The sequence below is a fragment of the Gorilla gorilla genome, chromosome 14 (assembly GCF_029281585.2).
Source record: "Gorilla gorilla gorilla isolate KB3781 chromosome 14, NHGRI_mGorGor1-v2.1_pri, whole genome shotgun sequence".
Taxonomy (NCBI): domain Eukaryota; kingdom Metazoa; phylum Chordata; class Mammalia; order Primates; family Hominidae; genus Gorilla; species Gorilla gorilla.
This window is the reverse complement of record NC_073238.2, coordinates 128,699,407-128,720,359: the sequence shown is the minus strand read 5'-3', so window position 1 is coordinate 128,720,359 and position 20,953 is coordinate 128,699,407. Positions and strand designations below refer to the sequence as shown.

Sequence of the window (20,953 nt, the reverse complement as noted above, 5' to 3'; positions counted from 1 at the left end):
CGCACCTCAACGTTTCTTCCTTCCACTCTTGCAGGAAAATTTGGGGGAAACGTTATTAAGGCAGAAAGAGTGACCCTGTTCCTTTTTTTGGTGACTCCATTCACTCCACTTCAACCATAAGAATCCCAACCAGGAACCTTACCACGCATCACAAACCACCTCGAAAAGCAACACCACACAACCTGCATGCTGGACGGCTGAGGGGACATATACCGGGCCACTGAGCGGACGCACGCAGGGCCCCTGAGTGACGTGGGGACGCACGCGGGGGCGCTGAGGGACGTGGGGTTGCTGAGGGATGCACGCAGGGCCGCTGAGGGGCGTACGCGGGACTCGAGTGACGTGAGCACGCACGTAGGGCCCGTTAGTGACGTAGGGACGCACGACGGGGCACTGAGGGGACGCACGCGGGGTCGCTGGGGGACGTGGGGGCGCTGAGGGACGTGGGGACGCTGAGGGACACATGCAGGGGCGCCGAGGGACGTGGGGGCGCTGAGGGATGTGGGGGCGCTGAGGGACGTGGGGGCGCCGAGGGACGTGGGGGCGCTGAGGGATATGGGGGCGCTGAGGGACGTGGGGGCGCTGAGGGACGTGGGGGCGCTGAGGGGACGCCCGCGCGGGGTGCTGAGGGGACGCACGCGGGGGGCGCTGAGGGACGTGGGAGTGTTGAGGTAACGCAGGCGGGGGACGCCGAGGGGACTCATGCGGCGGGTGCTGAAGGACGTGGGGCGCTGAGGGGATGCATGCGCGGGGCAGTGAGGGACATGGGGACGCTGAGGTAGCGCACGCGGGCCACCATCGGCCAAGGATGAGACCGTTAGAACATCTGCAATGGGTTGAAACGCCTCAAATGCAGTGAGATCCAGGAGTTATAACGATACTAAAAATAGCAACAATGACCCAAGTCACCTTTGGACATGCTAAAAACCAGCGGTACCTCAGGATGACCAAATAGCTGATGAGAAAAAATCCCTCTTCAGAAAAGTATTACAGCTCACAGGTGAAGAAAGGAGACACAAAATCGGAGCATCTTCCCTCCGAAGCCCCACAGTGGAATCACCGGTGCAGGGAGATGGCCAGGCCTGCGGCACCCGAGAGAGGCCGTCTGACCCGGGTCCTCTGTGCAGGCAGAGAGCCCTCCGGTGTTGTGTTCCCGCCAAAACTGGCCGCGAATCGCAGATGATGATGCCGGGATCCGCGCCCTTGCAGGAGAGACGGGGGTGTGGGGAGGATGCCGGCAGCTCAGGGCACAGTCCAGACCTGGGGACACCGCGGGACAAAAGACGAGTCACGAGAGGAAGAAGCGGAGAGAACCAAGGATTTTTTCCTGGTTGGAAAAAACAGAGTCTTAAAAATCCTGTGGGATGCCAGGGAGTCCTGGGCGCTGATATCTGGTGGCATTAAGGAGTCACCATCAATTATTTTAGGCATAAATACAGAACTGGGGTTGGGTGGGGTGTTTGGTTCTTATCTTTGAGAATACTTTCTGAAGTGTTTATGGATAAAATAATATGATGTCTGGAACTGTTTTAAAATAGCCCAGTGAGGAAGCGGGTGGGGTGCTGGCCTTGGCAGGAACACGGGGCCATTGTGCTGGTCTCCCGCGTCGTGTTGGAACTCACTATAAACAGCACCAGCGAGGGACGGCAGCCTGCCCTGTGCCTGCGCTGAGGTCACTCTCACTGTGAACTCGGCTGCCTCCAGCCCAGCTCTCACAGGGTCACAGGTGGTGGCTTCAGCCAGTGTCCTGTGCAGGCTTCTTCCTGAAGGAACACAGAGTCCTGAGAGTGGGATTTCCTGTGGTGATTCTTCGGTCTCAGAGGCCCGAGGGACACGCGTGTTTGAGAATCTTCTCCATTTCCATCTGGATGATCTTCGCCTTCATTCTCCTCTCCTATTAAATGGAGGCCATCAGCACGCTTAGACACGCCTGCCAGCTTTAAGAGTTTAGGGCTAAACAAATGAAGCACATAGTGCACTTCAAAGACTTCGAGAGGAAGGCTCAGTGTGCACAGAGGCCCCAGGAACCCTGAGCTTCCCCAGGATGCCCATCCTGAGCCCTCGGGGACCATCTAGCCCACTCAAACTCCAAACACTAGTCCCTCCCCCATGACAAGGAAAGACAGGCATGGTCCCCCACCCATCAGCGGTGTTGCTGAATCTGGCAGCCACTGTGTTTGTCAGACCTGCCTGCCTTGTTCAGCAGGGAAACCACTTGCTATGATGAATGGAGCTGCATGCGAAACTTAGATAAGCAGGCAGGTCGAAAACACCTCCCGTGCCAGCATTCCAGTTTTCTTGCTTGGCCCAAGAACCTGGTTTCATTTTGGAAGGTGGAGGGAGTGTGCGGCGACCTTGTTGCCATTTTCAGGCATGGCTGGGCTCTCACACAGTCACTCTTAGAACAGACATGTCCCTGCCTGGAGGCCAGGCCCTCTTGGGTTGTGGGAACCAAGCCCAAAAATGTCAAACAAGTGGCAAAACCTTTAGGGTAATTTTCCTCTAACTCAAAAAACACCTGGCCGCTTCTCCTCCCCAGATGTTAAAGGTCCTTTTATTAGCATTGTCCTATTGTGTTTTTTTCATTTTTCAGACACAGACACAGGAAGCATCAACTCTGAGGCTTTGGCCAGGATGTAAGCCCGACTTTCACAGCCCCAACTGGCGGGCTGACCTCATGTGAACTCCCTGGCGATGGCATCCTGGAGACACCCACATGGCTGAGCTGGCACCATAGGGTGAGGGCACCAGGGCCGTGGGGACCCTGGTTGCTTGCCTCAGACATGGCCAGCAAGGGAGGCACAACATGGGGCTGTTGAGTGAATGTGTGAGAGGCGGTGGGTCCCCACAGTCCAGCCACCAGCGGCCTCGCAGCATCATAGGAGTCTGAGGTCCAAGACACCGGACTCACATCTCAACCCTGCCCTGTGCTGCTCAGGGCCAAGTCTATAAGCTGCTGTGACAAAGAGGCCCCCACATGCAGTGGCTGCCACAGAACACGGTCATCTGTTTTTCATGCACGCTGTAGCCCTGGTCATTCCAGCCAGAGCCTCCAGGTTTTGTTGCTCTTCCAGGGCACATTCTGGGCTGTGTGATGGAGGCTGGGCTGTGGGCTCCTCTGAGGAGGTGGAGGGATGCGCACCAGGACCCCCGTGTTGAGGCTCGGCTCCCGCCCCATCACCTCTACTCTGGTGAGGCCACTTCCTGCAAAGGTAGCTGGATGCTCCTGCCTGGAGCTGCCCCTGGACCACAGGGCATCCAGGAGATGAATGCACTTCCAGCCCCGCCACCCTGGGGAGATATACAGCTGAGGTGGCAGCTTCGGAGCAAGCAGGGCAGAGATGCTTCCCCCTGAGGTCCCTCCCAGCTCTGCTACCCTGTCACTCAAGGTATGGGTTGGTTGTGTTCCCCAAAAATACATGTTAAAATCTGAGTCTCCAGCACCTCAGAATATGACATCATTTGGAAATAAGGTCATTGCAGATCTAATTACCATAGTGACCCCTTATCCTGGGGAAAATGTTCCAAGGCCCTGGTGGATGTCTGAAACCTCAGATAGTACCTAACCCTATATACACTGTGTTTTTTCCCATGTGTACAGAAATATGATAAAGTTTAATTTATATATGAGGCACAATAAGAGATTAATAACAATGATAAAATAGAATAGTTATAACAATATACTGTAATAAAAGTTATGTGAATGTGGTCTCTCGCTCTCAACATATCTTACTATACTGTATTTTCCCTTCTTCTTGTGATGATGTAAAGTGCTGTAAAATGCCACGTGGTGAGATGAAGGGAGGTGAGAGATGCAGGCATTGTGATGTAGATGGAAAATTCCAGAAATAGAAAATTCCTCAGTGTTCAGTTATATGCCGTTCCGAGCCATCCCATCCAAGCCTGGGTTGCCATTGGCCACTTGGCAGTCATCCTAGTGACCAGATGGGCTGTGGTGTCACAGTGCTTGTGTTCAGGTCACCCTTCTTTTACTTAATAATGCCCCCAAAGCACAAGCGTAGCCATGTAATATTTGTGGAGCGTGGTTGACCGTGAGTGACTAAAACCCAGAAAAGTGAGATGGAAGACAACGAGGACCACTGTAGTTAGGATGAAGTCGTGACTGTGTCCTTATAAGAAGGGTGACACAGGAGCCCATGTGGTGGTGGAGGCAGAGATGGAAGCTGTGAATCCACAAACCCGGGAGTATCTGGAGCTTCAGAGGCTGGGGAGGCAGGGAGGACCCTCCCAGCTGCTGGGGGAGCACAGCCTTGCTGGCACCTTGATTTTGGACTTCAGGCCTCCAGAGCTGAGAGAAGATACATTTCTGTGGTTTTGAGCTCCCCGGTTTGTGGTACTTTTCCAACTGCCCCAGGACACTGCTGCGCCAATGCCCTTGACCTTCAAGGTTGCATTCTGGCTGATGGAGCTGATGGGCACCCCGGCTTCACTGCCCTTGGGCTCCCACTCTGACTGGCCTGTGCTGAAAGGTTAAAAATAGTTCTGCATATATTAAAATAGCTATGTCAATTCTAAAGGCTCACACAGCTGCTCTAAGTGTCTTGGATACTCTTCAAAATAATATTTATAGGCCTCTTCAGGCTCTGTCGAACCAGCTTTTTTAACATTAATTAAAGCCAAGCTCATTAGTTTGTTTACAAGTTGGACTTGGCACACTTTAGCACTTAACAGGAGATGAAAACTGCAGTTTGTTCAATTTTCTTTTAATAATTTTGTTTACATTTTCGCCAGCACTCATAATCCAGGTTCAGTTTCTGCCAGCACTGATTTGGTTTATTCCACATGGCTTGGGCCACTGCGGGACTCCATTTGTTCCGGGGCCACCTTCCTGTCACCTTTTACTGTTTCTTGAGTTAGCAAGAAAGGCAGATCCGACTGAAGCCTCCAGCACTCTCCTCAGCTGCAGCCCCCACAAAGCTCCGCGAAGTCCTTTCTCCCACAGGACAGATCTGAGGCACCACCATTAGAAGAAAGGAGTGGAGAAATGATATGCAGGAAGAAGGCCCATTCTGATTCACCAATCGCATGGACGCACTTTCCTACCAGGCTAGGAGGGAGGAAAGTAGAGCCCCACCTGACTGCTAAGCCGTTTGCTTTGGTGTCATGAAAAAGAGTTCAGCTTCCCAAATCAGAGAGGAAAAGGTTTTCAAGGGGTCCCCTATTTCTATTATGTAAGCTTTAAATGACAAAGTGGACCTCTGGGGCCAACGTGGGTGTGCGATGGTGGTTTTGTGGGATTCTCCCCATAGCCCCATCAGACGGCCTCACCTTCTGAGTCTCAGTGGCCCCAGGTGCAACACGGCTCCTCCAGAAATGATGACAGCCCTGGCGACCAAGGACTCCCTGTGCCACTGGGTTTGCGCTCAGAAGTATATTCAATGATTTCCCCAGAAAATTCCAAGTCATCTCCTAATACTGTTTGTGAAAACTAAATGAACTGTCGTGGTCTTCTTCAGGGACAGTTTGCTAGGAAGGTTGGTTATTGGCATAATTTTCCAAATCAATGAACTAAGTTATAAAACTTTCTCAAAGACCCTGATGGCTGTTACAAAGACAGAAAAGTGAATGGTCAGAAAGAAGTGTGATAATTCACCCAGTATTGGGAGGACGAGGCAGGCAGATCACGAGGTCAGGACATCGAGACCATCCTGGCTAACACAGTGAAACCCCGTCTCTACTAAAAAAATACAAAAAATTAGCCAGGCGTGGTGGTGGGCGCCTGTAGTCCCAGCTTCTCGGGAGGCTGAGGCAGGAGAATGGCGTGAAACCTGGGAGGCGGAGCTTGCAGTGAGCCAAGATCACGCCACTGCACTCCAGCCTGGATGACGGAGCAAGACTCCGTCTCATAAAAACAGCCCAAGACAAACAACCACACGGCACACAGGCCTTCATCCTTGGCTGTGACGGATGCGTGTCCGTGTGGAGGGCCAGGCCTGTTTCTCCCATCACTAATGGAAGCCTCTCTGAGTTTCCATAAAAGTCTCCCCCTCAGAAGGGGCTTTCTGGAAATTTTAAATTATGTTGGTTAGGATAGTAATACATGCTTTTGCTTAAAAATCCATGGGTGCAGAAACAAAAGCATAAAGTACAAAGTGGGTTTCCCCTCCTCAGCCAGAGGCAATGATGTTAGCAGGTCAACCCCGATACCGCCGCTCATTGCTTGAGGAGCCTGTGTCTTTCCTTATGTACGGGGGTCATGCCACGGCCACCCCTCCACACGAGAGCGGGGGCATTGACTAAGGCCAGAGCCAGGCACCGGAAAGGCGCAGTGGCCCCTCTACCTTACAATGGTATTGCTAGGACCCACGTGCATTTGGGGCCCCACATCAAAGCTCCCCAAGCACCCCCCTTGAAATGACTTTGCTTATAGCTCACCTCCAGGAAGGGCCCTTCCCTAGAGAACAGAAGGACACAATATCCCTCAGGCTCTGGGAAGGCAGCCGTTATCCTGGAAACCAGGACTCCTAGGAGATTCTGTGCCTCCCCCATGTGGGCCATCTTGATCCCCACATAGACTCCAGATTCAGGTGCTCCTCGAGGCTGAGCATCCCTCCACCAGGTGGTCCTGGTACGGCCCCTCTGTCCTCTGCTCTGGGTCTTGTCTGATGAGCTCATGCCCGTTCACCACAGGCTCCTGGGAGGAGGACGGTGAGGCGGGCAGCCCTCCTGAGCCCCTTCCTCCTTGCAGAGCACTTTCCTGGGCCTGATGCAGCGGAAGGAGCTGAGCAGTTCCCCATCCAGCCCAAAACAGGACACCTCAGGGCTCGAAACCCTCAGAGTCCCCACCCACACGCTACCCACACAAGGTCGATGCCTGAGTGTGAAACACAGAACACCTCCTCTATCTCCACCTGACTTCACTGACTTCTCTGAGCATTACAAAATAAAAACTAAAAATAAATGAAACCCTGAAGGGTTTCAAAGCAGGAGAGAGGCCATGTCCAGACTGAAGGAGGCACATTCTTGATGAGTCCCTGGTCCAGCAAAACTCCCACCTCAGATCAGCCCAATGCTTTTGTGTCAAATGCCACACATGTCATGGTGTCTGTTTGTTTTACTGGTTTTGCTCAGTCTGGAAGGCTTGGAGTCACAAAGTTAAGGTCATGAGGCATGACTGTGACAATTAAGGCTGTCCCCATGACAGGATGTGAATCTGGACTTCAGGGTATGGGTCCGTCCCTCTGAGAGTGAAGGGAAACGTCCTGCCCACACCACAATGGCACCTACATGACACCTAGTGACACCCACACGGCAGTGACACTGACACTGCAGCGACACCGATGTGGCAATGACACCCACATCTCAGTGATACCCACACTGCAGTGACACCCACACAGCAGCAACACCCACATGGTAGTGACACCCATGCAACAGTGACACCCACACCTCAGCGGCACCCACACCTCAGCGACACCCACGCCACAGTGACACCCACGCAGCAGCGACACCCACACCTCAGCGACACCCACACCACAGCGACACCCACACCTCAGCGACACCCACACCACAGCGACACCCACACCACAGCGACACCCACACCTCAGCGACACCCACACCACAGCGACACCCACACCACAGCGACACCCACACCACAGCGACACCCACACCTCAGCGACACCCACACCACAGCGACACCCACACCACAGCGACACCCACACCTCAGCGACACCCACACCACAGCGACACCCACACCTCAGCGACACCCACACCACAGCGACACCCACACCACAGCGACACCCACACCTCAGCGACACCCACACCACAGCGACACCCACACCACAGCGACACCCACACCTCAGCGACACCCACACCACAGCGACACCCACACCACAGCGACACCCACACCACAGCGACACCCACACCTCAGCGACACCCACACCACAGCGACACCCACACCTCAGCGACACCCACACCACAGCGACACCCACACCACAGCGACACCCACACCACAGCGACACCCACACCACAGCGACACCCACACCTCAGCGACACCCACACCACAGCGACACCCACACCTCAGCGACACCCACACCACAGCGACACCCACACCACAGCGACACCCACACCACAGCGACACCCACACCACAGCGACACCCACACCTCAGTGACATCCACACCTCAGTGACATCCACACCTCTTTTCTTCTGCAGCCCTGAAGTCACTCCCAGGCCCCAGGCTGAGGACTGGCCTCAGGGCGTCATCAGAAGCGGCAGAGGCAGGACAGTACTGTTTCCTCAGCAGCTTCATGGAAAGATCCAGCCAAGCCATCTGGGGCTGCGCTTTGCTGCGTCTTCCTGCTCCTGGCCAGTGTACGGGCTTCCCTGTCCTTGAAAGCAACACCTCACTTCCTGACGTCCCAAGAGCTGAACTTCTAGGTGTCAGGAACCAAGTGCCTCAAGGCTCTGGGCACTCTGGATTTCAGGTGGAGCTGGCTGGTTTCCCACCCCAAGAAGAGGGCACACGGTTGCTTGGGTGTTGCTGTGGCCCTGGCTCCTGGTGTCCTGCTGGAGGAGCCTTGCTCGGGTGCCCCTGATGCAGCCCTGGCAGCGGCAGCAGGGCCAGCCACATGGCCACCTCCCATCTCTGTGAAAGGGAGGCCTCACTGGACCAGAATTTTGCCAGACCTTCCAGTTGCTTCCGACCAACCAGCAGGTCCTGCAGCGTGATGCACATTTGCTGTTCTGAGTGACAACCCCCAATCCCATGACCGGGTCAGACAGGAGGGACCGTGCTTCTCTGGAGAGTGAGCTCAGACCATGTTACAGACACAGAGAAGTAGAAAATGGGATGAAGCGGCTAATTATGTTGCTCAAATAGACGTGGAAATCCCGCATCGTGGTGCCCCTCGGGGCAGGCAGCTCTGTTACCCTCGCTCAGCTACCCACAGGTGATGCTAGCTGGGCCCAGTGTGGCCTTTGCCTCCCCCTGAGCTTGGCAACCCCGGGCTGCCTCCTGGGACGGGGCTGGAGCTACGTCTCTCCCTTGGGGATCAGGCAGCTGTTGTTGGTTTCAGACGACACCTGCTTGGGCCCAGCCCCACTGTGAGGGTGGCAAGTGGAGCTGGAATTCCCACCCAGGCGGCTGACGCCACAGTCCAGAGCCCATGCCTCATCTCCGTGGCCTGTGCTGCTCCATTCTTGTCTAAAATGGGGAGTGAGATAAATGCCCCACTTACCTCCCCCTCCCAGGAAACTCTCTCTGCTAGGCTTCCTGGGTAAAGCGGTGCCTCAGGTTCCCACATGGCCCGGTGTGGGTGCTGCCCCAGGAAAGAACTCCTTTACCAAAAACTACCAGACAGACCCTCACCCCGGCCCCCTCCCACCCATCACCATCAACACACACACTCTCGACCTCCTTGCTCTCGACAGGCAAGGCCATGAGCGGTGAGGAGCTGTGTGATGGGAAACAGGGAACCTCCAGGCCAATGCACTCCGTCCACCTGGAGGGCTTATCATACACCTGGAGGGCCCCTTACACACCTGGAGGGCCCATCACACACCTGGAGGGCCCGTCACACACCTGCAGGGCCCATCACACACCTGCAGGGCCCCTCACACACCTGGAGGGCCCCTCACACACCTGGAGGGCCCATCACACACCTGGAGGGCCCTTCACACACCTGGAGGGCCCATCACACACCTAGAGGGCCCCTCACACACCCGGAGGGCCCATCACACACCCGCAGGGCCCATCACACACCTGGAGGGCCCCTCACACACCTGCAAGGCCCATCACACACCTGGAGGGCCCCTCACACACCTGGAGGGCCCATCACACACCTGGAGGGCCCGTCATATACCTGGAGGGCCCATCACACACCTGCAGGGCCCGTCACTCACCTGAAAGGCCCCTCACACACCTGCAAGGCCCATCAACACCTGGAGGGCCCCTCACACACCTGCAGGGCCCGTCACACAACTGGAGGGCCCGTCATATACCTGCAGGGCCCCTCACACCTGCAGGGCCTGTCACACAACTGGAGGGCCCCTCACACACCTGCAAGGCCCGTCACACACCCGGAGGACCCGTCAGATGCCTGGAGGTGAGCCAATGACTGCCCGCTCACGGCCTGGAGAGAGCTCTGACATCACTCAGAGGAGAAGCCAGGCAGAGCCCGATGGCCCCTCGAGTGGGGGCAGAGCCAGGTGACCAGGAGGCTGAGGCAGCAGGGCACGGGGAGGGGCATGAGAGAAGAGAGAGCCTCACAGAAAAAGGACTTTGGAGATTGGCAGAAGATCCTCTCTAGTTTCCAGCTAAATCACCACACCCTTGAGAAGAAACGACCCAAGGCCAGAGAAAGACCCATCTGGGCCGGGTGCGGTGACTCATGCCTGTAATCCTAGCACTTTGGGAGGCCGAGGCAGGTGGATTGCCTGAGCTCAGGAGTTCGAGACCAGCCTGGGCAACACAGTGAAACCCCGTCTCTACTAAAATACAAAAAGTTAGCCAGGCATGGCGGCATGTGCCTGTAATCCCAGCTACTCAGGAGGCTGAGGCAGAAGAATTCCTAGAACCCGGGAGGCGGAGGTTGCAGTGAGTCGAGATCGGGCCACTGCACTCCAGCCTGGGTGACAGAGCAAGACTCTGTCTCTAAAAAAAAAAAAAGAACCACCTGAAAGGAGTAGAGGGACCAATCCCGCAGCTCTCACAGGTCCGGAATAGTTCCCGTTTCCATCCCTCAGCGTGGAAAATCTCATTATCCACAGGACATTAGGGTGAGTGCTCACAAAGGCTTTGCCTGGAGTGGCAGCTTTTGCCCTGACTCCCTGCGGCTCTGGTTTTGCCCTAACAATGCCTAAAAGCAAGACTTTAGAGATAAAAAATAAATTGTCTGAGATGAAGGATATACTGGATAGAATTAACAGCAGATATGACATTGCAAAAGAATAGGGAACTTGAAGGCATAGTAATAGAATAGAAGCTAACTAAAATCAAACCCATGCAGAGGGGGAAAGACTAAACAATGAAAACAGAATAGCCTTAGTGAGCTCTGGGAAAACTCCAAGCAGCCATCTGTATGTGTACCTGGAGTTCCCTAAATAAGGAGAGCATCTTGGGGACAGAAAACAATATTTGAGGAAATAATACCCCAAAATTTTCCAAATATAAAAGTTAGAAACCCACAAATCCAAGAATCTCAATGAACCCCAAGCACAAGAAACCTGAGAGAAACTACAGGGCACAATGTGATAAAGTTTCTTGAAATTAGCGATAAAGAGAAAATCTTAAAAGCAGCCAGAGGAAAAAGACATTATGTACAGATGAACAAAGAAAAGAATGATTGCCGATTTCTGTTGGAGACAATATACGCTAAAATACGGGAGGGCAATGTCTTTGAAATTAAAAGGCACAGGGGAAACTGTCCATCTAGAATTCTATTTGCAGTAAAAAAGATCCTTCAAAAAAAATGACTTTTAAAGACATACAAAAACTGAAAGAATGTGTCACCAACACACATACGCTCAAGAACATTTTAAAGGTTTTTACTGAGGCAGACAAAAAAAAAAAAAAAAAGATACCAGATTGCGTCTGCATCTACTCAAAGAAATAGCAGTGCTGGAAATGATAAAGATATGAGTAAATATTTTTTTCTCATCATTTAAATATTTTAAAAACATTGTTTAAAGCAAACAATAGTACTCTGTATTGTAAGGTTTATGACACATATAGAAGTAAAATGCAAGAAAACAACAACATAAAGAGAGGAGAGAAATAGAAGCAGACTGCTGCAAGTGAACAGGTGACTCTAATGAGTTAAAGCTGTATAATAAAAATCACACAGCAACACCAAAATAACACAACAAACAACTGCAGTTAATAAGCCAACAAGGGAGAAAATTCTATCATAAAAAATTTGGTTAATCCAAAAGAAGGTAAAAAATAAAATAAAATAAAGGAAAGGAAACAACAAATGGGAGTAATAGAAAACAAATAACAAGGTAGTAGGTTTAGACCAAATCATTTTAATAAGTATATTGAATGAAAATGATCTAATAACCCAATTAAAAGGCAAATATCAGGTTGGATTTAAAAAAGGAAGACTCAGTTACATGCTACCTACAAGAAACCTACCTTAAACATGAAGACAAAAATAGAATAAAGGAAAAAGAATTTTAAAAATTATATATATATATATATATATATATAATGCAAACACTAATCAAAAGAAAGCTGGCATGGTTATTTTAACAATCAGACAAATAGATTTTAGAGCAAAGAATATTATATCTCATTATGATAAAGGGATCAATTACTCAGGAGTACGTAATTTAAATATTTATGCACCAAGTAAAAAAGTTTCAAAATACATGAAGCAAAACTTGAATTGTAAGGAGAAATAGACAAATCCAAATTCTAGATGGAGATTTCAGCAGTCCATTCTTAATAACTGATAGAATAAGAAGGCAGAAAATGAGCAAGGATATGGTAGACTTGAACAAGACTATCATCCAACTTGACCTGGTTGACATTTATAGAGCATTCCATCCAATAGGAGCTGAATAAACATTCTTTTTTAGAACACACAGGACGTTTACCAAGATGTACCATCTTCTGGCCACAAAACAAGTTTCAATAAATTAAAAAGAATTCAAGTCATATACAGTATGTTCTCTTTCCACAATAAAGCCAAATTATACATTGATAACCACAAAGATATCTAGAAACTTCACAAATTGTTGGAAACTAAATAACACAGTTCTAAATAACCCATGGGTCAATGAAGATATCAAAAGGAAAATTATAAAATATTCTGAACTGAATGGAAATGACTCACTTAAGTGTGGGATTTAAAATGTGTAGGATACAGCTAAAGCACGGCTTTAAGGAAAATTTCTAGCATAAACATCTACATTAGAAAAGAAGTAAGATCTCGAATAAATGACCTCAGCTTTCTACTTAAGAGACTGAATAAAGAAGAGCAAATGAAACACACTTTATTTCATTTTTATTTCATTTTTCTTCTGTGGGCAGAAGAAAGAACATTATAAAAATTGTATAATGAGAAAACAGAAAATGACAAATAATAGAGAAAATAGAGAAAAATCAATAAACCCAAAAGCTAGTTATTTGAGATCAATAAACTTGTTGAATCTCCAGCCAGAATGACCATGACAAAAAATAAATAAAAAAGACAAATTGTCACTATCAAGAGAGGTGTCATTAATACAGATCTACAGAGATTCAAAGAGTACTGAGGGGCTAGCCGCGGTGGCTCATGCCTGTAATCCCAGCACTTTGGGAGGCTAAGACGGGTGAATCACTTGAGGTCAGGAGTTCGAGACCAGCCTGGCTAACATGGTGAAACCTCGTCTCTACTAAAAATACAAAAATTAGCCAGCTGTAGTGGCACACACCTGTAGTCCCAGCTACTCAGGAGGCTGAGGCGGGAGAATTGCTTGAAGCCGGGAGGCAGAGATTGCAGTGAGCCAAGATCACTCCACTGCACTCCAGCCTGGGTGACAGAGCGAGACTGTCTCAAACAACAACAACAAAGAGTGTTGAGAAACTATTATGAGCAGCTTTATGTTAGCACAGTAAACAACTTAGATACAATGGGAAAACTTCCCCAAAAAAACAAATTACCAAAGCCAATAAAAAAGAAATAGACTATCTATTAAAGTATATATAGAAACAGAGTCTTACTCTGTCACCCAGGCTGGAGTGCAGTGGCACAATCTCAGCTCACTGCAACCTCCACCTCCGGGGTTCAAGCAATTCTCCTGCCTCAGCCTCCCAAGTAGCTGGGATTACAGGCGCCCGCCACCACGCCTGGCTAATTTTTTTGTATTTTTAGTAGAGACAGGGTTTCACCATGTTGGCCAGGCTGGTTTCAAACTCCTGACCTCAAGTGATCCACCCACCTCGGCCTCCCAAAGTGCTAGGATTACAGGCGTGAGCCACCGTACCCAGCCTTAAAGAATATATATTAAAGAAATTAAATTTATAGGTAAAAACCTCCCCACAAAGAAAACTATAGGTCCTGATGGCATCATTGTGATTTTTGCCAATCATCTAAGGAAGAAATAAGACCAATTCTACACAAACACTTCGGTAAAATTAAAGAGGAAGAAACACTTAACAATTCTATAAGGCCAACATTTCTCAGATATCAAACCAGACAAAGAAAGAAAACAACAGATCAGTACCCTCATAAACATCAATGTAAATATTCTTAACGTGTTTTTGCAAATTGAATTCATCAATAATTTAAAACTATGATATATCATGACCAAGTGGGGTTAGGGTTATTTCAGGGACACAAGATTGATTTAACATTCAAAAATCAATCAAGATAATTCACATATTAATGAATAAAAAAACCATATGATCATCTCAATGGAATAGATGCAGAAGAAAACTTTGATAATATTTAATACACATTCCTAATTTTTAAAACATAATTTGCAGGAAGCTAGAAATAGAAGAGAACTTCCTCAACCTGATAAAGAGAATCTATGAAAAGCCTACAGCTAACATTATATTTAATGGTGAAAGACTGGATTATTTTCACATAGGATCAGGAACAACACAAGGGTACACACTGTCTCCATTTCTAGTCAACATTGCATGGGAGGTTATTAGGCAGTGCAATCAGACAGAAAAGAATTAAATAGCACCCAGATTTGAAAGGAGGAAGTAAAAGTGTCTATATTTACAAACAGCATGATTATCTATGTAAGAAAAATTCTACTGAAGCTACAAAAAAATCAGAATAATTGAATTAAGCAAAGTTGTGTGATACAAGATAAAGACACAAAAATCAAATGTTTAAACAATTAGATTGAAACCAAAAACAATGCCAAAGGCCAGGTGTAGTGGCTCACACTTGTCATCCCAGCAGTTTGGGAAGCTAAGGGGGGTGGATTGCTTGAGGCCAGGAATTCAAGACCAGCCTGAACAATACGGCAAAAGCCCATCTCTACAAAAACAAAAAATTAGCCAGGCATGGTGGCGCATGCCTGTAGTCCCAGCTACGTGGCAGGATCCCTTGAGTCTGGGGGGCAGAGGTTGCAGTGGGCTGAGATTGCGTCACTGCACTGCAGCCTCAGTGACAGAGTGAGATCTTGTCTCAATAAATAAATAAATAAATAAATAATGCCATTTACAATAGGACAAAGAAAGTGAAATATTTAGAAACAAATCTAATAACATATATATCAGGCCTGTACATTGAATACTATGAAAGACTGTGGAGATAATTTAAGAAGACTTAAATAAATGAAAGATATACCGCGTTCACATATCAGAAGCCTCAATATTGTCAAACTGTTCATTGTCTAAAAATTGACCTATAGATTTAATGCAATCTCAATTAAAATCTTGGCAGGCTTTTTGTAAAGAATGACCAGCTGATTCTAATATTCATATGTAGATGCAAAGAAAACAGAATAACCAAACAACTGCACACTTTGAGAAAGAAGAACGTTTGAGTATTTACACTACCTGAGTATTTACATTACCTGACTTCAATTCTTGTTATGAATCTACTATAGTCAAGACAGTGTGGTATTAACTTTAAAAAGAGACAAACAAATAAATGGGACAGAACAGAGTCTACAAATAGATTTGCACATATATTATCAATTGGTTATTGACAAAGGTGCAAAGGCAAGTCAGTGGAGAAAGAATAGTCTTTTTAACAGTGCTGGGATGATTGCATTTCCCTAGGCACATACATACAGATACACACTTTGTTTCATACTTCAGCATTTATAAAAACTCATTCAAAATGGATCACCATCTTAAATGTAAAACTGAAATCTACAGAACTTCTGTAATAAAATCTTTGTGACCTTGAGTTAGGCAAATGTGACACCAAAAGCAGAATCCATTAAAGAAAATAAGCTGCACTTCAAAATTAAGAATTCTGATCTTTGAAAGACACTTTAATTTCTTTTTATCTTGGAGACAGAGTCTTGCTCTATTGTGCAGACCAGGCTTAAACTCCTGGGCTCAAGAAATCCTCCTGCCTCAGCCTCTCAAGTAGCTGAAGCTACAGGCACCCACTACCATGCCTGGCTAAAGACACATTTAATAGAATGAAAAGACAAGCCGCAGACTGGAAATAAATATTTGCAAACCACACATCTGATAATGGACTTGCTTCTAGAATAGTTATAGAACTCTTAAAACTCAACAAACAGCTCAACAATTGGAAAACCAAACATCCCAAGTGTATTAGTCAATTTTCACGCTGCCGATAAAGACATACCTGAGACTGGGCAGTTTACAAAGGAAAGAGGTTTAACTGGACTCACAGTTCCACGTGGCTGGGGAAGCCTCACAATCATGGCAGAAGGTAAGGAGGAGCAAGTCACATCTTACACAGATGGCAGAAAGCAAAGACAGAGAGCTTGTGCAGGGGAATTCCTCTTTTTAAAACCATCAGATCTTGTAAGACTTATTCACTATCATGACAACAGCATGGGAAAGACTTGCCCCCATGATTCAATTACCTCTCACCAGGTCCTTCCCATAACACGTGGGAAGTCAAGATGAGATTTGGGTGGGGACACAGCCAAACCATATCACCAAGTAAAGGAAAAGAAAGTAAAACTGAAACAGACATTTCACCAAAGAAGATACCTGGATGGCAATAAGTACAATAAAATTTGTTCAACATCACCAGTTATTTGAAAAATGCAAATTTAAACTACAATGAAATACCATTATATACATATTAGAGTGAGTAAAATTTTTTTTTCCAGTGGAGTGTAGGGTTTCTTTTTTTTTATTTTTATTTTTATTTTTATTCTTTAATTTTTATTTTTTTATTGATCATTCTTGGGTGTTTCTCGCAGAGGGGGATTTGGCAGGGTCACAGGACAATAGTGGAGGGAAGGTCAGCAGATAAACAAGTGAACAAAGGTCTCTGGTTTTCCTAGGCAGAGGACCCTGCGGCCTTCCGCAGTGTTTGTGTCCCTGGGTACTTGAGATTAGGGAGTGGTGATGACTCTTAACGAGCATGCTGCCTTCAAGCATCTGTTTAACAAAGCACATCTTGCACCGCCCTTAATCCATTCAACCCTGAGTGGATACAGCACATGTTTCAGAGAGCACAGGGTTGGGGGTAGGGTCACAGATCAACAGGATCCCAAGGCAGAAGAATTTTTCTTAGTACAGAACAAAATGAAAAGTCTCCCATGTCTACCTCTTTCTACAGACAACCATCCGATTTCTCAATCTTTTCCCCACCTTTCCCCCCTTTCTATTCCCCAAAACCGCCATTGTCATCATGGCCCGTTCTCAATGAGCTGTTGGGTACACCTCCCAGACGGGGTGGCGGCCGGGCAGAGGGGCTCCTCACTTCCCAGTAGGGGCAGCCGGGCAGAGGCGCCCCTCACCTCCCAAACGGGGCGGCTGGCCGGGCGGGGGGCTGACCCCCCACCTCCCTCCCGGATGGGGCGGCTAAAAATTTTTTTAAAAAAATTTTTAAAAATTTTTAAAGTGACCACAGAAAGTATGGGTGGGGATGTGGAGCAACTGGGATCCTCATGCATTGATGGTGAAAATGAAAAACAGTATAACCACTTTGAAAAACAGTTTAAAAAGTTAAACAAATACCTACTATGGGATCCAGACACTCTGCTCCTAGATATCTCCCCAAGAGAAATGGAAGCACATGTGCACACAATGTCCACACGATGGACACACACATGAATGCCTACAGCAGCTTTATTTGTGATAGTAAAAATTTAGAAGCAAGTATGATGTCCCTCAACAGGTGAATGATAAACAAATTGTGTTATATCCATACAGTGGAATACTACTGAGCAATAAAAAGGAATACACCTGCAGCAAGATAGATGATTCTGAAAATAAATATGTTACGTGAAAAAAACAGACAAAAAAGTGTACATACAGTATAATTCTTTTTATATAAAAGTCTAGAAAATACAAACGAATCTATAGTGATAGAAAGTTGGTCAGCGGTTTTTGCATAGAAACTGGGATGTGGGGTAGGGTGGGGACATTTAGGAGGGAGGAATTACCAAAGGGCATGAGAACACTTTTTTGGGTGACGGATATGTTCCCTAACTTGATTGCGATGATGGCTTCACAGGTGTACACAGCTTTCCACCTCATGGCCACAGACCGGTTAACCATCCATATAAAACATCCATTGCCCTGGGTCCAACCTCCTGCCCCCTGTGGAGGTGAACTGTCTACTTCACCATTGATATTTCAGGTTGTATAATATAGTGCCTGACAACTCTCCATTTTTGGAACACATCCAAATTGTTTCTTATTCATTTTCCATTTCTGCCTTCGAACGAATTTCCTGCACTGGTAACTAGGTGAAGGATTTTGGAGTTATCTGGGGTAATGGAGACATCCTCCATTGCACCGCATATTTGCTTTCTGTATTCCCCAGTTATAGAAATCAAAACGAGCAGTTGTATGTGAATGCATTGTATCAAACCAAGTCTCTAGATGATAGGAGGCATTGTCATTACTAGGATAGTAACTCAGTAGAAAGAGTGAATTGAGAATATGAGGAATGAGAGTGGGGTCCAGACTAAAAGGAGGCCAGGGGTCCTGAACTGCCCCATCCAACTGAGTTCATTCTGATACCTACTGATCTGAAGCAGCTGGCCCACGCCCAGGTGCAGATTGTCCCAGATGAACAGGCAGAGGCTAGAGATGCTCATTCCTAAAGGGATCAAATAATTCTGAGAATGGCAAGAACTCCATGAACTCTCTTCTCCAAAACTACAAAAATATGCAGAAAATACGAACAATTTTTAGGAGCTTACACTCTTTGAAGTTTATCCATGGGCTGCTGGAACCCTTAGGAAATAATGGCTAGAAGTGCCTCAGACACTGCCTGGCACACAGTAGGTGCTCAATGAATTACACTGCCTGGCACATAGTAGGTGCTCAATGAATTGTTTGTCTGATGAAGTGATTAAGGAGCCTTGTAAATACTGATTAAAACATGTATCACCCCATCCAATTTTTGAAACCAGTGCTTCTCAAGAACAAGCAGGAAAATTAATGTAATATTGTTTTGAAGTAGCCGTGGTGGTTTCGGGGCAGAAGCCCAGGGGTACTCCCTACTCCGCCTGCTCCAGTAACTAGCTGACATGGAAGTGCCTCGTCATTCTGGTTCAGACACAGGTGCAGACAGATGACTTCTCTATTCCACTTTAATTCTCTTTGAAGATCATTCCCAGGGACATTCATTTGCTTAAATTAACATATTCATGCTCGGCCAGGCGCGGTGGCTCACACCTGTAATCCCAGCACTTTGGGAGGCCGAGGCGGGCGGATCACGAGGTCAGGAGATCGAGATCATCCTGGCTAACACGGTGAAACCCCGTCTCTACTAAAAATAAAAAAAATTAGCCAGGCGTGGTGGCGGGCGCCTGTGGTCCCAGCTACTCGGGAGGCTGAGGCAGGAGAATGGCGTGAACCTGGGAGGCGGAGCTTGCAGTGAGCAGAGATCACGCCACTGCACCCCAGCCTGGGCAACAGAGCGAGACTCCGTCTGAAAACAAACAAACAAACAAACAAAAATTCATGCTCATAATCCCACTTTCAAACCAGTGACCTCAAAGATTTCTAGCAGCAATCCTATTCCATTCTTCCAATCACAGAAAGCAAAGAAACTGGATCTGGGGATCTAAGCGTTGAGCCTGCTGAGCAGAACGGCCATCCATTTGGGGTGGGGTGCTGACTCACTGCCCCTCTACATTGCATTTTGGGGTGTGGGGATTTCCAGAGCAGGATTCTCCAGAGAGGAGTATCCAAGCTCCCTCCTCCCGCAGCAGGGGGATGCTGGGCTAACTGCCTGGTTCGGTCCCCCGTGAGTGGTCTGCTGTGTTTTGGTTCTGTTTGTTTGTGTGTGTTTTGCCTATGACTTTGCGAAATATTCCAAGACAAGAGCCAGAAAGTCTTGGTCTCTGAAGACAAGCACAATGTTGCTTTCAGGTTAAATATCTACTGGGAAACCTCAAGATTTTTAATGTCATCATTATGAAAAACAGAGATTACAAAAGGAAACGGTCGCATTTCATTCGCTGGCCCCCAGTGGGATTGGATCTGACCTCAGTGTATCTTTTCTTTGGTAGGTTTTAAGTCTTGACAAAATGTGCCTAAGAATGAAGACTCCAAAAAGGATGCAGTAGATTCGGGGGGAGTGGGGGTTGGAAAGAGGCTTAAATCTTCACATGACACCTGGAATATGGTCAAAATGTACCTTCTCAAGTTGAACCAGGTATCGCGTTCTCCTTTTACCCCATCGCTAGTGAAGACAACCACCGCCTGGGGAGACGCTCCTTTTCCGAAACACTCGAGTCCCGCCGCGCCCCGGACGCTCCGCTTTCCCCGCGCCCGGATCCTCCCGGGAACCCGCGCCCCGCCCGCGCGCTGGTCCCGCCCCCGCCGCCTCCCCGCGCGCAGCCGCCCGAACACGCCCAGACCGAGCGCTTGAGGTGCCGCAGCCGCCGCCGCCGCCGCCGCCGCGATGTGACCTTCAGGGCCGCCAGGACGGGATGACCGGAGCCTCCGCCCCGCGGCGCCCGCGGCTCGCCTCGGTCTCCCGGGCGCTCTGACCGCGCGTCCCCGGCCCGCCATGGCCCCTTCGCTCTCGCCCGGGCCCGCCGCCCTGCGCCGCGCGCCGCAGCTGCTGCTGTTGCTGCTGCTGGCCGCGGAGTGCGCGCTTGGTGAGTCCCGCGGGCCCGAGACCCCGTCCCCGGGCGGCGGGAGGAGGCTCCGGGCGCGGCTTGACGCGTCCCCCTCTCTCCCTCCGGGCAGCCGCGCTGTTGCCGGCGCGCGAGGCCACGCAGTTCCTGCGGCCCAGGCAGCGCCGCGCCTTTCAGGTCTTCGAGGAGGCCAAGCAGGGCCACCTGGAGAGGGAGTGCGTGGAGGAGCTGTGCAGCCGCGAGGAGGCGCGGGAGGTATTCGAGAACGACCCCGAGACGGTGAG

General features: G+C 48.7%; 1 protein-coding gene and 2 long non-coding RNA genes across 4 annotated transcripts in view; 2 read left to right on the top strand and 1 right to left on the bottom strand.

The window, feature by feature from the left end:
• Positions 1 to 594: 594 nt before the first annotated feature.
• LOC134757027 (uncharacterized) lies at positions 595 to 5,454 on the top strand. The gene is made up of 3 exons (XR_010130639.1): positions 595 to 671; positions 2,594 to 2,738; positions 4,753 to 5,454. It is a non-coding gene; the product is annotated as an uncharacterized lncRNA (long non-coding RNA).
• A 12,225-nt stretch (positions 5,455 to 17,679) lies between these two features.
• LOC129526344 (uncharacterized) lies at positions 17,680 to 20,385 on the bottom strand. Its single transcript, XR_008671014.2, has 2 exons — positions 20,225 to 20,385; positions 17,680 to 19,513 (listed from the first exon to the last, which is right to left on the bottom strand). It is a non-coding gene; the product is annotated as an uncharacterized lncRNA (long non-coding RNA).
• A 4-nt stretch (positions 20,386 to 20,389) lies between these two features.
• GAS6 (growth arrest specific 6) overlaps positions 20,390 to 20,953 on the top strand; it is a 47,367-nt gene continuing 46,803 nt past the window's right edge. Inside the window, exons 1-2 of one of the 2 annotated variants that reach the window (XM_055360277.2) lie at positions 20,390 to 20,690; positions 20,782 to 20,948. In XM_055360277.2, coding sequence (XP_055216252.1) covers positions 20,600 to 20,690; positions 20,782 to 20,948 — 258 coding nt within the window. In that variant the 5' untranslated portion in view covers positions 20,390 to 20,599. The remainder of the gene's footprint in view (positions 20,691 to 20,781; positions 20,949 to 20,953) is intronic. The other variant, XM_063697605.1, reaches the window with a different exon arrangement.